Source organism: Asterias amurensis, chromosome 7 (assembly GCF_032118995.1).
Source record: "Asterias amurensis chromosome 7, ASM3211899v1".
Classification (NCBI taxonomy): Eukaryota; Metazoa; Echinodermata; class Asteroidea; order Forcipulatida; family Asteriidae; genus Asterias; species Asterias amurensis.
In genome coordinates, this window is record NC_092654.1 from 17,327,142 (window position 1) to 17,344,976 (window position 17,835).

The window sequence follows — 17,835 nt, forward strand, 5'->3', positions numbered from 1 at the left end:
CTTACTGCACAACCAGTTCCGCTCTTCACTTAAACCTAAAACATGTCGTCACAAATCTGACAAAATGCTGACAAATTTACGCTGGCGTGTGTGTAACAGTATATTAATTAATTATTCATCAGTATGTCAGATTTGCAACAATGTGTACATGTAGCACTTCACAACATAAAATAATTACAGGCAGTTCCAATTAAATAAAGCAATATCAATAAATATAATATTATCCGCATAAGTCAGAAATATTTAATTGGTACAACAGGAGAGAAAAGAAACGGTAATTTATTTAAGACTGAAATCAAAGTTAGTTTTTTTTAAATCACTATGCGACAATTTCTCACTAGCAGTGGTTGCCTTGTGCCTCCGTTTGTCTTTTGGTGAATGTAAATGGTTAAACTGTAACTCAAATACATTGTTAACTATCAGAATTATTTGTTTTTTTCTTCATATTTGAACAGTTAATTTGGAACTCAATTACAATGTATTTGTTTTTCTTCATCTTTTCAAGAACAATTTTTTAATTTGGCAAGAGGGAGATTAAAATCCCTCCAGTTATTGGCGACTCTTTCTAGTTTTGAGTGTGGAACATTTTCTGAAACTTACCTGAGATCTCCCTGCCTCTCCTCGTGTCCATGTTCCTCTTCTGTGGCACGCTCGACGGCGTGGCAGGCCGGGAACGTGAACGTAATACCTCCTCAGCATCTTCCCCCTGGTGATGGATCCTCTCATAGGACTCCAAGTATCTGAATCAAAGCAAATCAGGAGAAAACAATGAGTATTAAATTGCACAGAAAAAAACAAATAATAATAAAAATAAAAATCCAACATTGATTCTTTTTTAGAATCTCCATGTGTCCCTCAGGTAGGATAAAACTTGTTCCGGAAGGAAGCCCATCTGAAGTACATCATAACATAAGATTGTTAAATTTGCATCGAGGATACAGAATATTTGGTTTTTACCAGAGTAACATGCTTGTGATATTTTATCACATGACTCGGGAAAGTACTGAGTATACAGTGCTAACACACATCGGTGTATGGGTAAAAACCAAAATTAATACATCATAACAGTTACTTTTAGAAGTGTGACGCATACTTGTAAAAATGTGATGTAACCTGCGACTTCTCTACCATGTGAAGAAAACATTATAACAGTTAGCTCTTACTGTCGCCCAGCCTTCAAATACTGTATCATTGAACATTCCTCATGCTTACAGCAATCAGAGTGATCATAATTGGATGAAACATGTATGTCCAATTAATAGTAGTATACAATCTTAAAAAGCAAAATCTCTCTACTGCACTTAAAGACATTGGACACCTTTGGTTACTGTCAAAAACCAGTCTTCTCACTTGGTGTATCTCAACATCAAACATGTGAAAATTTGAGCTCAACTGGTCGTAGTTAAGTTGCAAGATAATTATGAAAGAAGATGCGACCTTGTCACACGAAGTTGTGTGCTTTCAGATGTTTGGTTTCAAGAAGACCTCAAAATCTAACTCTGAGGTCTCGAAATCAAATTTGTGGAAAACTTTGTCTTTATCGAAAACTACGTTACTTCAGAGGGAGCCGTTTCTCACAATGTTTTATACTATCAACAGCTCTCCATTACTCGTTACCAAGTATTTAGATTTGGATTTATTTGGATTAACAATAGTGTCCAGTGCCTTTAACTATCATATGTCACGCAGACAGAGGAAAATAACTGACACTGTTGAAACTCCTCAGCCTGTCACCAAACTATGGAGGAAGGAATGTATAGACCTATAGACTTTTGAACCTTTGAACCCCAAAATAATCAAAATGTTCCTTTCCCCAGGGGAAATCCCCCAACCAAGTCATAAGTCCAAATGTCACTTCCAAAAACTACACGCATTTATGACAGGAAACACAAATTAAATATAGGAGTATACTGATTATTTTCAATCACACTGGCAAATTTCTCACGGGTTGTAAAATGTATTTAAGAACCTAAAACCTAAAACCAAATCACCAAAACTTCTAGCATGAGGGATCAAAACTGTTACACTTAATTGCGTTTCTTGTCTTACATTCAAGTTTGCTAAAAATATGTGTTGCTGCAAACATTTAACAGATTATTAAATGATGCAAAAATGAACAATTTAATAAATTACATGTACAGACAGCAGTTCATAAACCTCTGAATATTGAGACCTTCATGAAAATACAAGGATGTCAAGAATGACAAATGAATTTCCAGAATAAATTTTTGGCACCAGATACATTTTCTTTAAAAGAAATATAATAATCCCATGCACTGCAGTACAATATCTGACAATGTTAACACATAACGCACACTGTACTGTATTAGCGTGTGTAAACCCGCTGTGTGTTCACCATTAAATAGATGGTACAGAGAGATAAGTACTAGTCCAGTTCATCACAAAGAAATGACTGCCAGCAACTTGTTCAACAAACACTGGCAGCTGCTGTAACCCATCCCATTCATCTGTACACATTCAGACAATTGATTCAAAGTACACAATAATGTATAATACCCATTGAGCTCAATAACTGGCTATATATGGCTTTCAAATACACAAAGAGTTGACTATTATTTAGTGTTATAAGATACTGTTTTGTTATACAGTAATTATTTTAAAAACCACTGAACCCATCCTCAACACATCAAAATCCACCAGGTTTGTTTTTTATTTGATGTTTGAATGCGGACTCTGTGATCATTCATGGTGCCACCTTATTTAATCAGAGTCAAACAGTTTTGGTCAGCATGCGTTGTTGGATATGTGTTACAGTTAGTAGTATATAATTGGAAATGTTTTATTGTGAACTAATGTATTGTCAAAATTTGTTATCTCTTCGGATGTTCTTCACAACCTCCAAATTGATTCGGTAGATAGAAGGCACGGCAATGCATCAATGAATATGTCAACATTGTCAGTGTCAACAACAGGATATGAAAAATCAAACACTATTTAACCTTGGAGGTAGAAACCATGGAGGTAGAAAATGTAGGCCGAGTTAAGACAAAGTATGTTCACTGAAATTGTTAAATTACTCGATGTCCTCTTATGACTGATGATGAGGCAGTTTTGTTCAAATCCTTTGTTTTCAAGATACATTACTTACTCAATGAGCAAAAAAAGAGAAACAAATGTGTTCATGAATATCGCATTACTAATTGTTCATTGTTCCCACACTGACTACTATCCTGTCAACACTTAATTTGAATAAAACAGTGAGTCCGTCAATTAAAACATCAAGTAATGAACTACAACAAGGGAAACTGACTGGGTAAAATTTAAAACAAAGTACAATACATTGTACATGTATGTACTATACATTTCTGTACAGTAGTACTATCCTAATCGTTGACCATGTGTAAACTGTAATGAAACATTCTTTGTTCATTCAGTGCTCCTACCATATGCTGCAAGTCATGACAGAAATTTAATTAATTAATAACTGAAAAACCCCCAGCACCAAGTCAATAAACATAGATTAGGTACATGGCTCACTATCATGTCAATGGTAACATTCATGTCCATCACAAGGTAACGGGAAATGTTTATTGACAAAATTACCAGTACGACCATTTACTGGTGGCTACAATGCAACATTGTACATTTGTATGTACATTTGTATACATGGAATGGAAACTATTAAGTACAAAATTACTAACATCATGGAGGTAGAACATGTAGGCTACACATACCAGATGCAACAATGTACATTTGTAACATGTGTGGGGGGGGGGGGGTGGGGGAGCTCATCTGCATGGTAGTACGCTCCAAAACACAATGCAACAAAAGGTTGCATTGCCCGGGCAGAAAGCTCAGGGAAAACGGCAATGCGCAATGACAATAGGTAACCCATCATGGGCAGCCTTGAGTATTATCCTACACTCAAGCTATGGGAACTACAGTATGCTCGCCCGCTACTCACTGTGTAATATGGGCCACTTCCTCTTTTCAAAGGGCTCTTTTCACGAGGTTTTATAGGGGCCATGAGAATAATAGCAATTTAATAATCTGATCCAGCCTATCCAGCAGAAGGGGTACAGCAGGTCTACGCAGTTCAGCAGTGTACTTTGTAAAACGATACTGCTGGATATATATTGATACGGAATGAGTAAACATACATCAAATGATGACTGGTAATTTGACAAAACAAGTGTAAATCGGAAAAATGGAAATTATTCCCCAAAGATTCAACCACTGTAACTGATATTTGTTTACTTTTAAAATCCAGTTGCCTGGCGCCTACAATCTGATGAGTCTATGTATGAATCTAAGCAGCAACACAACCTACAGTATTCTCTATGTTCATACTACGCCAAGGTCTATTATGGTCGTAGGTGTGCTGCAGTACAAAGCACCGTGTTGCGTAGCGTGCATGTAATTGCTATCTAAATTGTTATTATGTTAGCGGTAGGGCTTTTCATTGTTAATGTAATTATAATAAGACAGAGCTTTGCTTACTACCGCTACTGGGGAGTCTGACAAAGGGCCGGGGCAATAAAATATTTAGAATTTTATAAAATTTTTAACTTTAAATAGAAACAATATTTTTAACAATATAAAACATGGGATAGTGGAATTGTAAAAACAATTTAAAGGAACACTTTGCCTTGGATCGGACAAGTTGGTCTATAAAAAGTGTTTGAAAACGTTTGTTATGAAATGCATATGGTTAGAAAGATGTTTTGAAAGTAGAATATAATGATCCACACGAGTATCACTCAAAACTGCACGGTTTTCCTTTTACGTCGCGAACTAACACGGTCGGCCACTTATGGGAGTCAAAAATTTGACTCCCATAAATGGCCGACCGTGTTAGTCGACGAGGTAAAACGAAAACCACGCAATTTCGAGGCATATTTGTGTAGATCATTGTATTCTACTTTTACCGTACATCTTTCTACCCATATGCATTTTATAACAAACGAACGCTTTTCAAAGACCAACTCGACCGATCCAAGGCAACGTGTTCCTTTAACATGTGAAGTAATGGATGTGATAGCGTTTGCTGCAAGCCAGCACTATGCATAATGGTTTTAAAACAAGGGCAACATTTTGTCACGATACAAAGAACTTGTCACTCTTACTACAAAGTGTCTAAAGAATGGAGAAAAAAATGCGATTTAAAAATGTTTCGAGGAGAAAAAAATGCGATTTAAGTTACATTAGTTTTTCAAACTGCTGTTTCAAACCTGCTTAAAATGATAACTTTTCAGACAAAAATAAAACTGAATAATTTATTAATACACAACTCCCCATGTGTTTTCACTCCTGCAACTTTAGTTCGTAATTAATTCATTAACACATACCACATTTCGTGAACATGAAGGAAAAACAAAAGTGTTGCCAGCAGAGTGTCATGTTTTTATAACACAATGTGTAGGCTTTTACCACAATGCCTATATTGAGACCTACCGTGATGCAATGTAAGTCACTTCATAAAAATACTATGCTTCCAGATACATACAAAATGTATTGTCACACACCTGCCCCTGAACCTGAACCGTGCAGGGCTGTATGCTTTGTTTTTGAAAGGGCAAGGGCACCAAGGCATTTTCTCTTTGGCAAAGGGCACCAAGGCAATGACAAGGGGTAACGGAGGCAATCGCCTTGGTTGCCTTCGTGAAGTATCAGGCCTGACAGTGCTGGTAGCACTTTTGATTAAAATACATTGGACTATCCAAAAAGTTTCATGAAAATACAGAATGGCAAATCTAGTGTTGCGTACTAGTTTGTATTATATTAGTGTAATTAGGTTTTTATGAAACCTGCACATAATACATGAATAAATGAATAATAAATGAATAAAATTATTACTAGGCTACTTAAAACAATTACGTATTAGGTACTGAATGCAAACTTGCTGAATATATTAACAGTAATGAGTATGTTAATAGCTTGTACAAAAACCATTTTGAAAAACAAAAAACGTTATTTTTGACAGAAAATAACGGGAAAACCCACCCTTGTTTCCCCATGTTTTGCCGTATCATGACATGTGTTTAAAATAAATCCGTAATTCTCAATATCGAGAATTGATATTGTTTTAATGTTTTCTCAAAAAGTAAAGCATTTCATGGAATAATATTTCAAGAGAAGTCTTTCACCATTACCTTCTGTAAACCCTGTAAGTTATTTGTAAACCTGTGAACTTTTAATTGTTTTCCTGTACCGAAGTTGTCCAATGGCTTTAACAAGTAGCGGTGCACTCATGTTGTACATGTACATGTACATTGAAATCTATTAGTACACAAAACTGTACACTATTCATATAAACCATGTTAAAATTAAACAATTAAATATATACATGTAGGATTGGCCTTTACATGGACACACATGCACTTTCAACCTTTTTAAATAAACCCAACATCCCACTAAGTCAGTGTATACAATGCAAATTGCCATTACACTATCCCTCTATTGCCCCGTTGGCTTGCCATATTTCTGTGTTGTTATTGTACACTGCAGTGCTGTATTGACCTTTTTAATATTTACATGGCAATCCATCTGCATACAGTGTACATGTACATATTGTGTATGTATGCATACTTAACAGATAGTAAATGGTCGATGATTAAAGTGTGTACACTATTCAGCTGTGGTTTAGTGTTTTTAAATAATATTGTGAAGAATGTCCGTTTATGTAGGTCCAGTGTTGATATCACATGGCCCTCCAATACATTGTTGAACATTATTATCAGACAGTGTGTAAATAAACTAAGAATAAAGTTCATACAATGCAGAATATGTTGTGTCAATGTGCAAGCACAGTGAACGTTACAAAATCAAAGCAAATAGTTTGGCATATCAACACCGAGAGATCGCAATAAAAGTAACGATTGGAAATACTGACAAATGGCTTTAAAATGGTAGGGTGGACTTCTTGACTGTGGTGCAAGTGCAAAGTAATATTTACATTCTTGTTTTACTGACTTAAAGCCACAATTTTGTCTGACTGTATTAACTAAACAATATCAGAGTTTTACAGGTTAAATATAAAAGCTCAAAATTGTGCCGATCTTACTGAGAAATATTTCAAATTGAAAAGCTGTTCTCACAGAGAAAACCTTTGAAAATTGCCGGGAGGGATGACTATTTTGATCATTTCAATTCAAATGAACAACAGATTTAAATATATATCTTGGAGCTCCCAGTAAATGGGGTTTATTGATCAAAGAGTGGTCTTCAAAGTATTTGAATGATCGCCAAAAGTAATAATCTTTTTTTTAAATTGATGCATCTTGCATCTAATGGCCTTCTGATCATTATGAGTATAAAATTGCAACTATTGCTCTTCTTATACATGTACAATGTACATTGTAGCACTGAGCCAGAGATTTTTTGATTTATGTACATTTGTACCCAACAGAATTGTACCTTACGGTTGCATGACTTAAAGGAACACGTTGCCTTGGATCGGACGAGTTGGTCTATAAAAAGCGTTTGAAACCGTTTGTTATGAAACGTATATGGTTAGAAAGATGTTTTAAAAGTAGAATATAATGATCCACACAAGTATCTCTCAAAATTACACGGTTTTCTTTTTACGTCGCGAACTATCACGGTCCGCCATTTATGGGGGTCAAAATTTTGACCCCCATAAATGGCCGACCGTGTTATTGGACGAGGTAAAAAGAAAACCACGCAATTTCGAGGCATATTTGTGTTGATCATTGTATTCTACTTTTACATCATCTTTCTAACCATATGCATTTTATAATAAACGGTCAAAAACGATTTTCAAAGACCAACTCGACCGATCCAAGGCAACGTGTTCCTTTAATACTTTTATGATTGTTATTGCCAAAACTGTGGTCATTGAAAAGAAGCGACTGTTAAAAAACAAAACGTTCATTGCTTGGATACAATGTATGCCCTTTGCTCATGGATACAAAAAGCTCACTGTCTGCAGCAGAACAAAATTGTGCTATTTGGGTATAATTTACAAATCTGCATTTTGTTTTACACGTCAACCCAATTCTTAACCTCATAAGAGACCCGAACGCATTGTAACGAAAATTTTAAAAATATTATTAGTGATTTGTACCAAAACGATGTCAAGGTTTCTGCTAAATTTAATTAAGTGTTATTCAATTCAGTCAACAAATTTATAACAATATGTGTAGATTTGTTTTTAATTGCTCAAAAAGGTGAGAATCTCACATGCAATTTTCTGTAAAAAATACACAATTAAATAATGCATAAAATGCATTGCGATTGGAAGGTTTGATTTTCTGCCTGAAAAGAAGAAGGGAAACTGAAAACCGTACATGTGTATTGAAGATTGCCCCAGGTATTCTAGAACCTGAATTACACAATCAAGTTACAAGGCTAGAAATTTTCCCATCCGCTATTTTGCAGGGTGAGTATTGAAACATTTCGCATAGATGGAACTCCAAGGAGTCGGCCACAAGGTTGTGTGTTGCCAGTTGACCTTAAAACCATGTACACATGATGGTACCCTTACTCCATGTGAGCAGGCATGATAGGGAAGGGTAATGACCTTCAACATCACACCAGGCATTGTCATTGTATGTGTACACAAGAAAGATAAACAAACATGTCTTCAACAATTAACAGAAAAAATCCGACTGAATGCTGGATGCTTTGTTGGCATTACATCTCAAATTGCCAGCTAAAGTAATTTCAGAGAGCGAGTGCACCACGGAGGAAAGATTGAGTGCGATGTGGGATGGGAGGGTTTGGTAATTGTGGTCTTATCACAATTTTCAAATTAATGAGGAATTAAATATTTTAAATTAAAGAGATCTTTGTGAAAAGGTAAAAATAGTTATGTGTCATATCTAGGCAAACAATAAGAAGTCTGTAAATTGATTTTTGTTTTCTACATGTAGTTTTAATTTTGTGATGGCTATGAGGAATTTGAATCATAGGTTATTATTGATCTTATTTTTTAAATTCTGTCATCTGTTCTGGACTAAAATGTTTTTATGTAAATACACTTTGATTATGTTACATTGAGAGGGGGGGGGGGGAGGGGCGACGGTGGAGACTAATTCAGTCCAACCTGTTACAGTTTGAAAACATGTTGTTGTTTATCATATCATGCCATTTACTCCTTTGTAATAAAATGTACTGTAAAAAAAACCAGCTCACTTTGACATTTGAGATGAGGAATTAATAATATCGAGTGACAGAGAGTTATGTAAAAGCAGAAATAATTGACTTGGAAAATTGTCAAATTTATCTTTCCTTCTGCCTCACCAACACGCATGGTCAGTGCACAGTTTATGAAACCTCGTTAGAACTGTTTCTTCTCATGTGTTGTAACATGTCAACCAGTCATTAGACCAGAAAAGTTGATAGGATTTGAGGCACTGCATGGTGAGGTTTCAATATTGGTTAGCGGCAACACATGGTGTCACCACAAACCAAAAAAGAATTTTTTTTTAATTGATTGGCGATTCTCTAATCAAGCAATTATTGTACATCGACCACTACTAACAAAGGTATATGCCGGTTTAAGTTAATTTTATTTGCATGCCGGACCCAAACCTAAGAATTGGTGACACCATGAAAAACACCCACTCCCAAACTGAATTACAAAAAAATTATCTTTTAAATAATATTAGGCACCCTATCAGAATAAAAAACGATGTTTAAAAAAAGGCTGAGCATGAGGAGTGGGGAACTGAATAAAGGAAGGAATGCTAAATTATTATGTAACATAATGTAAGAATATTATATCATGTAGCCTAATGGTCAGAACAGGGATTCAAACTGAAAGAAACTTACTTGACGTAGAACTGTCGCAGAGCGTAGATTGCATGACCGCAGGTAGCCGGAATGCCAAAATACTCCTGCAAGGTTTCCCATTTTCCTTGTTCAGTGACCTGAAAAGTTAAATATAATTAACAATTGATTAATGATATCAAGTATATTGTATACAACGAATAGGTTTTCATAGTTTCAATATCAGTTCAACATGACCCAATTTCATGGCTCTGCTTACCGTAAGCAAAGAATCAGCGCTTGAGGAAGCAGGGAATTCAGCACTCATCAAGCATACATGTATTTTACAGGGAATTTCTGCGATGTGCGTAGTGCACATTGTTGAGCCATTCTTCACTTACGTGTACACAGCTAGTGCAAAAGCAGAGCCACTAAGTTAGGCCCTTGTTTTTATTTTTAGTCTTGGACCTTCACACTTGATCTTGGGCCTCGATGTCTTATTCTCAATCTCAGACGTCTGGGTCTAAAGCTCACTTCACCTTCCTGCTAGAAATGTGAATGCTATAAGATTTTTGAATTTTGAAGTTCGCCACGAATAATTTGCACCGAATAATTAGCGTCAGTTGACTTGTGCTGAAAAATTCAACGCAAAACCGGTGCACACACAGGCGTGGATTTGAATAGTAATTTTTTTTTTGTGCCAAAAATACACGTCTGTGAGAATGTGTTTTATAAATCAATCCAACTCTGATGGATTGGAATCGTGTCCCTTACAATGTAGGCAAGACATTGGCTTGAAAAGAAAACCATTACTCACTAACTCTTTGACCTCCACAAAATGCTGTACAAAAAGAAGCCCTATAAATTCAAATAATGGTAAGGATACGAGCCATAACATGGTGTATTAACCATTTTGTTTGTCAGCTTGACCATGGAGGTATTCATCACATTGTGTACCTCCATGGTTTGACCACATTTTTCTGTTTCATCATGGCTTAACTTGTAATCCTTCATGTACACAATACATGTATTCAGACATGTGTCACAGTGAAAGTCTTGAAATATATTGTCAACATTAAATTGGACAATTACGGTGAATCATTTAAAACAGTGGTTTAACAATAGGATGATGTCAATGCATGACCTTCACAGTAACATTTTGGTGGTAAGGTGACAAGGTCAGTGCCCTTGAATGTTATTGTTTGTATTTTGGCTGGATGTAGCCTTACTCAATACTAGATGATTTTGGGATTGAAGAACAAATTTATACAAGATGCTTTCCACGTATCAAGTTTGCAAACCAAGAAACAAGAATTAAAATTAAACTCAATGATTACTGCCTGTAAAAAATTACACTTACTACAGGCCTAACTTGGATTTCTGACTGTCCACGCAGCACCAATGACATCCACAGTAGTATGTATTGTGGCATAAAACATTTATTAAATATTTTGACCATGGGAAGGGCAACTTTTATAAAACCATTCGAGAGGTCATTTGTAAGGGAAAGGCAAAGACAACTGGTAATGAAACAGGTCACCCTAGTTTAACCTGAAATCTCAGGTCAGGGAACTAGACTGTATTTCTGAAGATTGTTGACCGACCATGTTTGGTGGCAATGATACAAATCAAATTTCCACTTTTCTTGAAAATAAAAGCACACCAGGTGACATGATTTTGACAAGTGACAAAGCTAGCGGACTAGTGAAAAAACAAACGAATTGCTGACAAGTTGGAACAAACCCTCTTTTGTAAATGTATTGGATTTAAACTGCCTCGTTATTGTCTGCACATACATTGTACTGTGGCCCCCTACTAAAACCTACAATGTAGCACTTTCATTTTTCCCAAGTGTGCTATCATTCCTTACCGATGAAATTCTACCATTGGGGATAAAGAACCTTGATTTGTTAGTTAATAATAAATGTAGTACAACCCTTATGTTGCCGCATTTAAAATCCTGCGTAAATTAATAATCGTTAGAAGAGCAAGGCATCCTATTCCTGGGCAAGAGTGTCAGAACATACATGTGTTTTAAATAAAAGCCACTGCTTGATTGCAATGCAAAAGTTTCCATCAGGTTGCTACACTGCTACATGTAGTTTAGACCTACTACTAGTACATTATTTAATCGTTTTTCCACTTGAAGCGTAAATTATTGAACTGGTGAATGACCTCCTGTGAAATGTCATAAAGACTTCCTCCTTTCAGTACTCAGTGTGGCATGTGCACCGTGAACACTATGACCATAGATACGGTTAGACCATAGAGTTATATATAAGAACTAGAGGGCGCACTGGCCTATATACGCACTCCGGCATGCGCACAGGCGGCCATTTTCTAAGTTGACAAAACTGGCATCCCACAGCGTGTGTTTGTGCGGCCATTTTGTAAGTTGAACAAACAGCATCGCGTGAGCGTTCAATAAAAAAAACCTCAAACGTGTATTTCATATTCAACGCGCGTGCAGAATGACGCGCTTGTCATCTTGCAGTCCCGTGGCGTTTGTGCACGAAGTATCACTCGTGCGCCCTCTAGTTCTTATATATAACTCTATGGGTTAGACCTATATTTGTTGACACTTTCAAAGGGGAAAGGTATTGAATTATGTTATATTCAATAGCAATGTGTCACAAAATAAAAAAGGAACAAGGCATAAAAAGTCAAATGAAATTTGTCTCCATAAAAAAACTTATGTTATTTGAGAACATAAAACAGAATGAGCTAGTTCAAAACAGAGTTGGGATGATCATTTAAGACCATGACTTGAAGACACGTGTACACCAATATGGACCTAGATTCAGTGAGCTTGCATTATTAAGGTGAACCGACATCAAATTCAAATGGCATGAGAGAAATCGCATCACAATGGAAAAGTTGTTAACTCTTAGGTTTTAGCCAATAGTTTCCAATTATTCCCACCCCAACCTTGTATCCTAATTTGTAATAATATTACAGAGACCAACTAAGGATTAATCTTAAGATTTAGGACAAGTTAAGTTCCGTATCCATAGATGTTAGGACGCATTAAACCCATCCTAAGTGCTTGTCTTACTCCTAACTCGAGACAGGATTAATCCATAGCATTTCGTGAAATCGGCTGCTTGCCTTATTTTAAGCTAACTGGTATCAAAAGGTAATCCTGAACCTACCTAAACAAAATAATAACAATAATAAAATTTAAAATAAATGTCACAGATAACAAATTTAGTTTAAAGACAGTGGACACTATTGGTAATTGTCAAAGACTAGTCTCGACAGTTGGTGTATCTCAACATATGCATAAAATAACAAACCTGTGAAAATTTCAGCTCAATCGGTCGTCGAAGTTGCGAGATAATAATGGAAAGAAAAAAAAACACCCTTGTCACACGAAGTTGTGTGCTTTCTGATGCTTGATTTCGAGACCTCAAATTCTTGAGGATCAGTAACATCAGAGACTTGAGGTCTTGAAATCAAATTCGTGGAAAATTACTTCTTTCTCGAAAACTACGTCCCTTCAGAGGGAGCTGTTTCTCACAATGTTTTATACCATCAACTTCTCCCAATTACTCGTCACCAAGAAAGGTTTCATGCTAATAATTATTTTGAGTAATTACCAATAGTGTCCACTGCCTTTAACAGTTACATGTAGGTGTAACAGTGCTAATAATATTTATAGTTGAGTCATGATAACAACTTCGCCTGGAATTTCATCTTTGTTATAAGTATAAAATCGTGAAACTTTTGAAGGGGCACCACAGCCAAGGCCAAGACCAAGAAATCAGAGGCCATGACCTCCATGGAATTCCAGGCCCATGATAAATAATTTGGCCATATATAGACGACCCATAATATGGATGACAAAAGAAATAATATTGCTTCTTTGAAAATAATCTTTCAAAGCTAAAAATTGAAAAGAAACAACCAAAACTAACAATAACTTTTGAAAGGTTTCTTTCATGGTTAGTATGACCACACTCAACCTCTTCCTTTATCAACTTTTTCCTAAAGCCTGGTTCATTCTTTATGAGAATTGCGAAAGTGAAGTAAATCTTCTTGCGCCACAATTTGGACAACAATGCATTCATTGTTTGTGCCATCAAAACCGCTTTGCATTCGCTTTCAGTTGAAGTATGAACGAGGGTTTATGGAACCAAAAACGTGTAATCTGCAAGCATTGCACCAATAAGTCTGTACCAGAAATGTTTAGGAAACATGTTGAATTTGACTGCACACTTTTATTCATTTATGACCACACTCAACAAAAGTGAAAAAGCAATTACAACAGAAAGTTAAAATCTGGGCAAATTAAGATAATATTTTTGGTCATGATGAGTGAAACACAAGCAGCAGTCCGACATCTTTCCCAAAATCTAAGTTTTTGGAGTAGACGACTGGTACGTAGACATATATCAGGTTCAAGTAAACCGTGTTGAATAGCAACCGCTTTTTAAAGAAAACAAAGATTTGAGTAAACAAGTCGGCAACTAATTAAACAAATAGTTGGGCTAAGATTTTTGAAATAACACTACCATCAAAAATGCACATAGAGAAAAGCCCTAAAAAAGTATCAACTAAACAGAGACAAAGCATTCCAACATGAAATCACATGTCATGATGATGCCAACCTAAACACTACTGAACACCCATCCCTTTCCCATCCATGCATTCCCTCCCTACACACAAATCCTCCCTATTCCAACAAGCAGTGCATTCACTTTACATTTGTACACAAACATTACCAACACCAATCAAGGAATCACCACTGTTTTCATGTGTTTTCGGTGAAGACAAAAACATGATTGAAAGAAAACCGATAGACACACACACACACACACACGCCCGACATTGATAGCATGTCGTGTAATTGCACCTTTTATCCGAAAACGAAATCCAGCCCGAAACAGTATTTTTCACAACGAACACCCGCCAAAACATCCCCCAATTTAGCAAATTAATCACTCCTTTCACGGTACATCATTCATCTGGCAATCTCCGCGCACATCTGTAGAAACCCACAGTCATGGAAATTATCCTCAATTCAAGCAAAGTTCGGCGCAAAATCCGAAAGTGGGGAACGTAGGGTTTGGGAATTCCGAATGTTAAAAATATCCTTACCTTCGCTAAACCTCCCCAAGCAATGACTTTGCTATACAGCAGATATAAATCCAACGTCTTCCCTGCAATTGTCGGCAAACGAAAGAATGGTGTCCTGCACAAACAAAAGAAGAAAAGGAACACACATGGAAGAGGAGTGAACTTGAGAGAACAATGGCATTGAAAAAGTTGGGAGCCCAACTAATGAAAGAGAAAGAAAACAGATTGAAGTCGGAGTAGACATTATTTTTTTGATTTACCCTTTCGTTGCGTGAAACTGACGAAGCTGGTTGGTAAACGCATAACGTTCTTGTTCGTAGATGTACGGATCTTTGTCCAGGAATTTAGCCATGATTTTGCCCCATGTACTCTCTCCCTTTCGGCACCTTTTCGTGAATGAGTTCTGTTAGGTCATCTGTTAATGAATTTCCTGTATGCCAAGTGGCGCATCAGTTTAAATTTCCAGCACCAATCTTGGTCACAGGAGCTCCGTTCATTGACAAAAAAATCCACTTCTTGTGCACGTTGAAAGGCCCTCCCTAGTGTTGAGAAACCGTTGACATAGGCCACTTTCAACCCGCGATTTTGTCCCTTTTTTGGCAGATTCCCTTAGAAATTTGCCTCGGGCATCAAAGGACAGTCCCTCCGCTCTCCGACGAGCCGGTCAATTTCGAATTCAGAAGACACTTGGTGATGGAAAATAGCCCACGTAGAGTTCAACTGTGTGAAGGAAAAGCGGTCCAAGAAAGCCGTAACAAAAAGGGCATAATGAACATGCCGAAAATAGCAATGGCGCTATTAGGGGGTGCTACAATTGCTAATACGCAGAGCCTCTCTAACAAACATGGCTGCGCCCTGCATATTCAAATTACGTATGGCGCGCCTAGAGTTTAAACTGAACAAATGGTAAAACTTTCTTTTTGTAATGGTTTGTCAGATGATTTGCCTATATTGACAAGTTCTTTGAGTTGAAAATGTTCTTCTGTGCCGAATGTTATGTATGTATATTTAATAATATATAATTATTCGTTGCTTTTGTTAATTTTTTTGATGTAACGTTGCGATGCTTTGTTTTGAAACAAGCATTGTTTGTAGAGGTATTTTTGAAACCAACTTCAATGGAAATCTTAAACAAATTAACATTTAATACAAAACGAGTCAATCGAGCACTTACAATATTATTTAAATAATAAAAAACAAAACTTTTTCTTGTTATTAGGAAACGGTTTGATCGCCGTTCAGCTGGGGTCGATTTCACAAAGAGTTAGGACTAGTCCTAACTTAGGACTAGCCTAAGAGATATCAAAAACGTACAGCTAGTCCTAAGTTAGGACTAGTAACTCGTCCTAACTCGAGATATAGTCCAAACTCTTTGTGAAACCCACCCCTGATCTTACATCCTCTGTGTTAAAACTTATTCATCAAGGTAAATCCATCCCACGCTATCTTTCAGAATTAATTTCAATTTACGTTTCTCATATTCGAACTGGAAGTTGTGTTGGTGTTAAACTTAATTATTTCTTAGTTGACCCAAAGCTTAGCTGAGTCTTATGGGGATCGACTTTTTCTATGTATATGCTCCAAATCTTTGGAATCAATTACCATTCATTTGAGGACTATCATCAACTTTAAAACTCATCTCAAATCATTTCTTTTTAAAAGAAATTATCTTTGAATCAGTGCCTTTTCTATGGTGTGATATAATTGTCTCGTATTGGTGTATCTCATTGTTTGTATTTTTGTCGTTTTAATTGTACAATTTAATCTTGCTGTATTTTGCTTATCTCTTTTTAGCTTTATGTTTAAACTATGAAAAAAAAATACTGTTCCGCGTTTTGAGATTTTTTTTATGTAAAACGCTTCATCAAAAATAATGAATGTTTTTGGGGGCCATGTTTACTGTTGTATAGAGCGGATAATTCGGGAAAAAAACACAGAAACAAATGTTTTGTTTTAATTATCAATTACATGTACGTTATTCAGGATCAGGATTATCTGAAGAAAAAAAGTGGGAAAAAGGTATATTTTTCCCTACATGCGTGGTACAGCCGGACCCATGTTTTGTTTAATGAGCAAATGGAATCAAAGGTATAATGTTTACTTATGCCCACAACTATAAACCGGCGGATTGTGACAATAAACCTAAGATATAAAATTTGTCATAATATTAAACAACTTCTTGCTCGATCTACTAGACGACGCTAAAACTGAAATCACCGTAAAAAAAAACGTTTCACTTAGAAGCCTCCTGCTGCCGTTATAGGCAGGCCATTTTTCAAGTCAGAACCTCGTGCGTAGTTCGCTGGTCAATACAACAAAATGCTATGGTCAAATACTTGCAACTTCACTTTACCGTCAAGTTCATATTCTACTTCTGACCTTATAGGGACTTACTCACTTGAATCTTCATTTTTGGAAAACAAAAATGCTCCACACTGATGCAGTTTGTCGAAAGAGGGACACGTTAGGACGTGTTTTTCAATTTTCCATGGCAGTTCCAATTTTGATATAGGCCTATAATGAGGAAATCAACTGGTCCGCCGAAAAAAAAGCTGATTTAAAATTGCAATTTTCACCCGAAAACTTCCCTCTCATAGAAAAATTATAGACATGCCCAAATTTGGTGCTCATTTCTATTAGCCAAATAACAACATAAAACAATCGTAATAAATTTAAAGCATTCACGATATAGATTTTTTGTTTTCATAAACGTTGTAAAACCATGATTTTCAAAGTTTTTAAAACAAACAAAGTATTCAGCATCGTTAGAGGTAAAGTGATTACATTTCAAAGCCAACAATGGAATTGGTAAAACAACAAAATAACAACTGAGGAAAGTGTGCCAGTTCTGCAGATAAATATGAAAAAGCGTCATAAGAATTTAGCAATATCACTTCGATCTATTTGATTGTCCATCATTAATATAAATATTACTTTGTGCAAAGCCGAATTGTAAAAATAAAGGAAGACACATTAACACATCAAATCATTATCACAGCAGTATATCGTCAGTTTTACCATCGAGCAATAAGTTATGTCATGACTTCACAGTCACTTCGGCAT

General features: G+C 36.1%; 1 protein-coding gene across 1 annotated transcript in view; it reads right to left on the reverse strand.

Moving 5' to 3' along the window:
- The window catches only part of LOC139939986 (uncharacterized), a 40,997-nt gene extending 25,479 nt beyond the window's left edge, over positions 1–15,518 (reverse strand). Inside the window, exons 1-4 of the mRNA XM_071936175.1 lie at positions 15,033–15,518; positions 14,794–14,887; positions 9,757–9,854; positions 601–740 (exon numbers count right to left, since the gene is read on the reverse strand). Of these exons, the coding sequence (XP_071792276.1) occupies positions 601–740; positions 9,757–9,854; positions 14,794–14,887; positions 15,033–15,124 (424 nt within the window). The 5' untranslated portion in view covers positions 15,125–15,518. The remainder of the gene's footprint in view (positions 1–600; positions 741–9,756; positions 9,855–14,793; positions 14,888–15,032) is intronic.
- Positions 15,519–17,835: the final 2,317 nt, after the last annotated feature.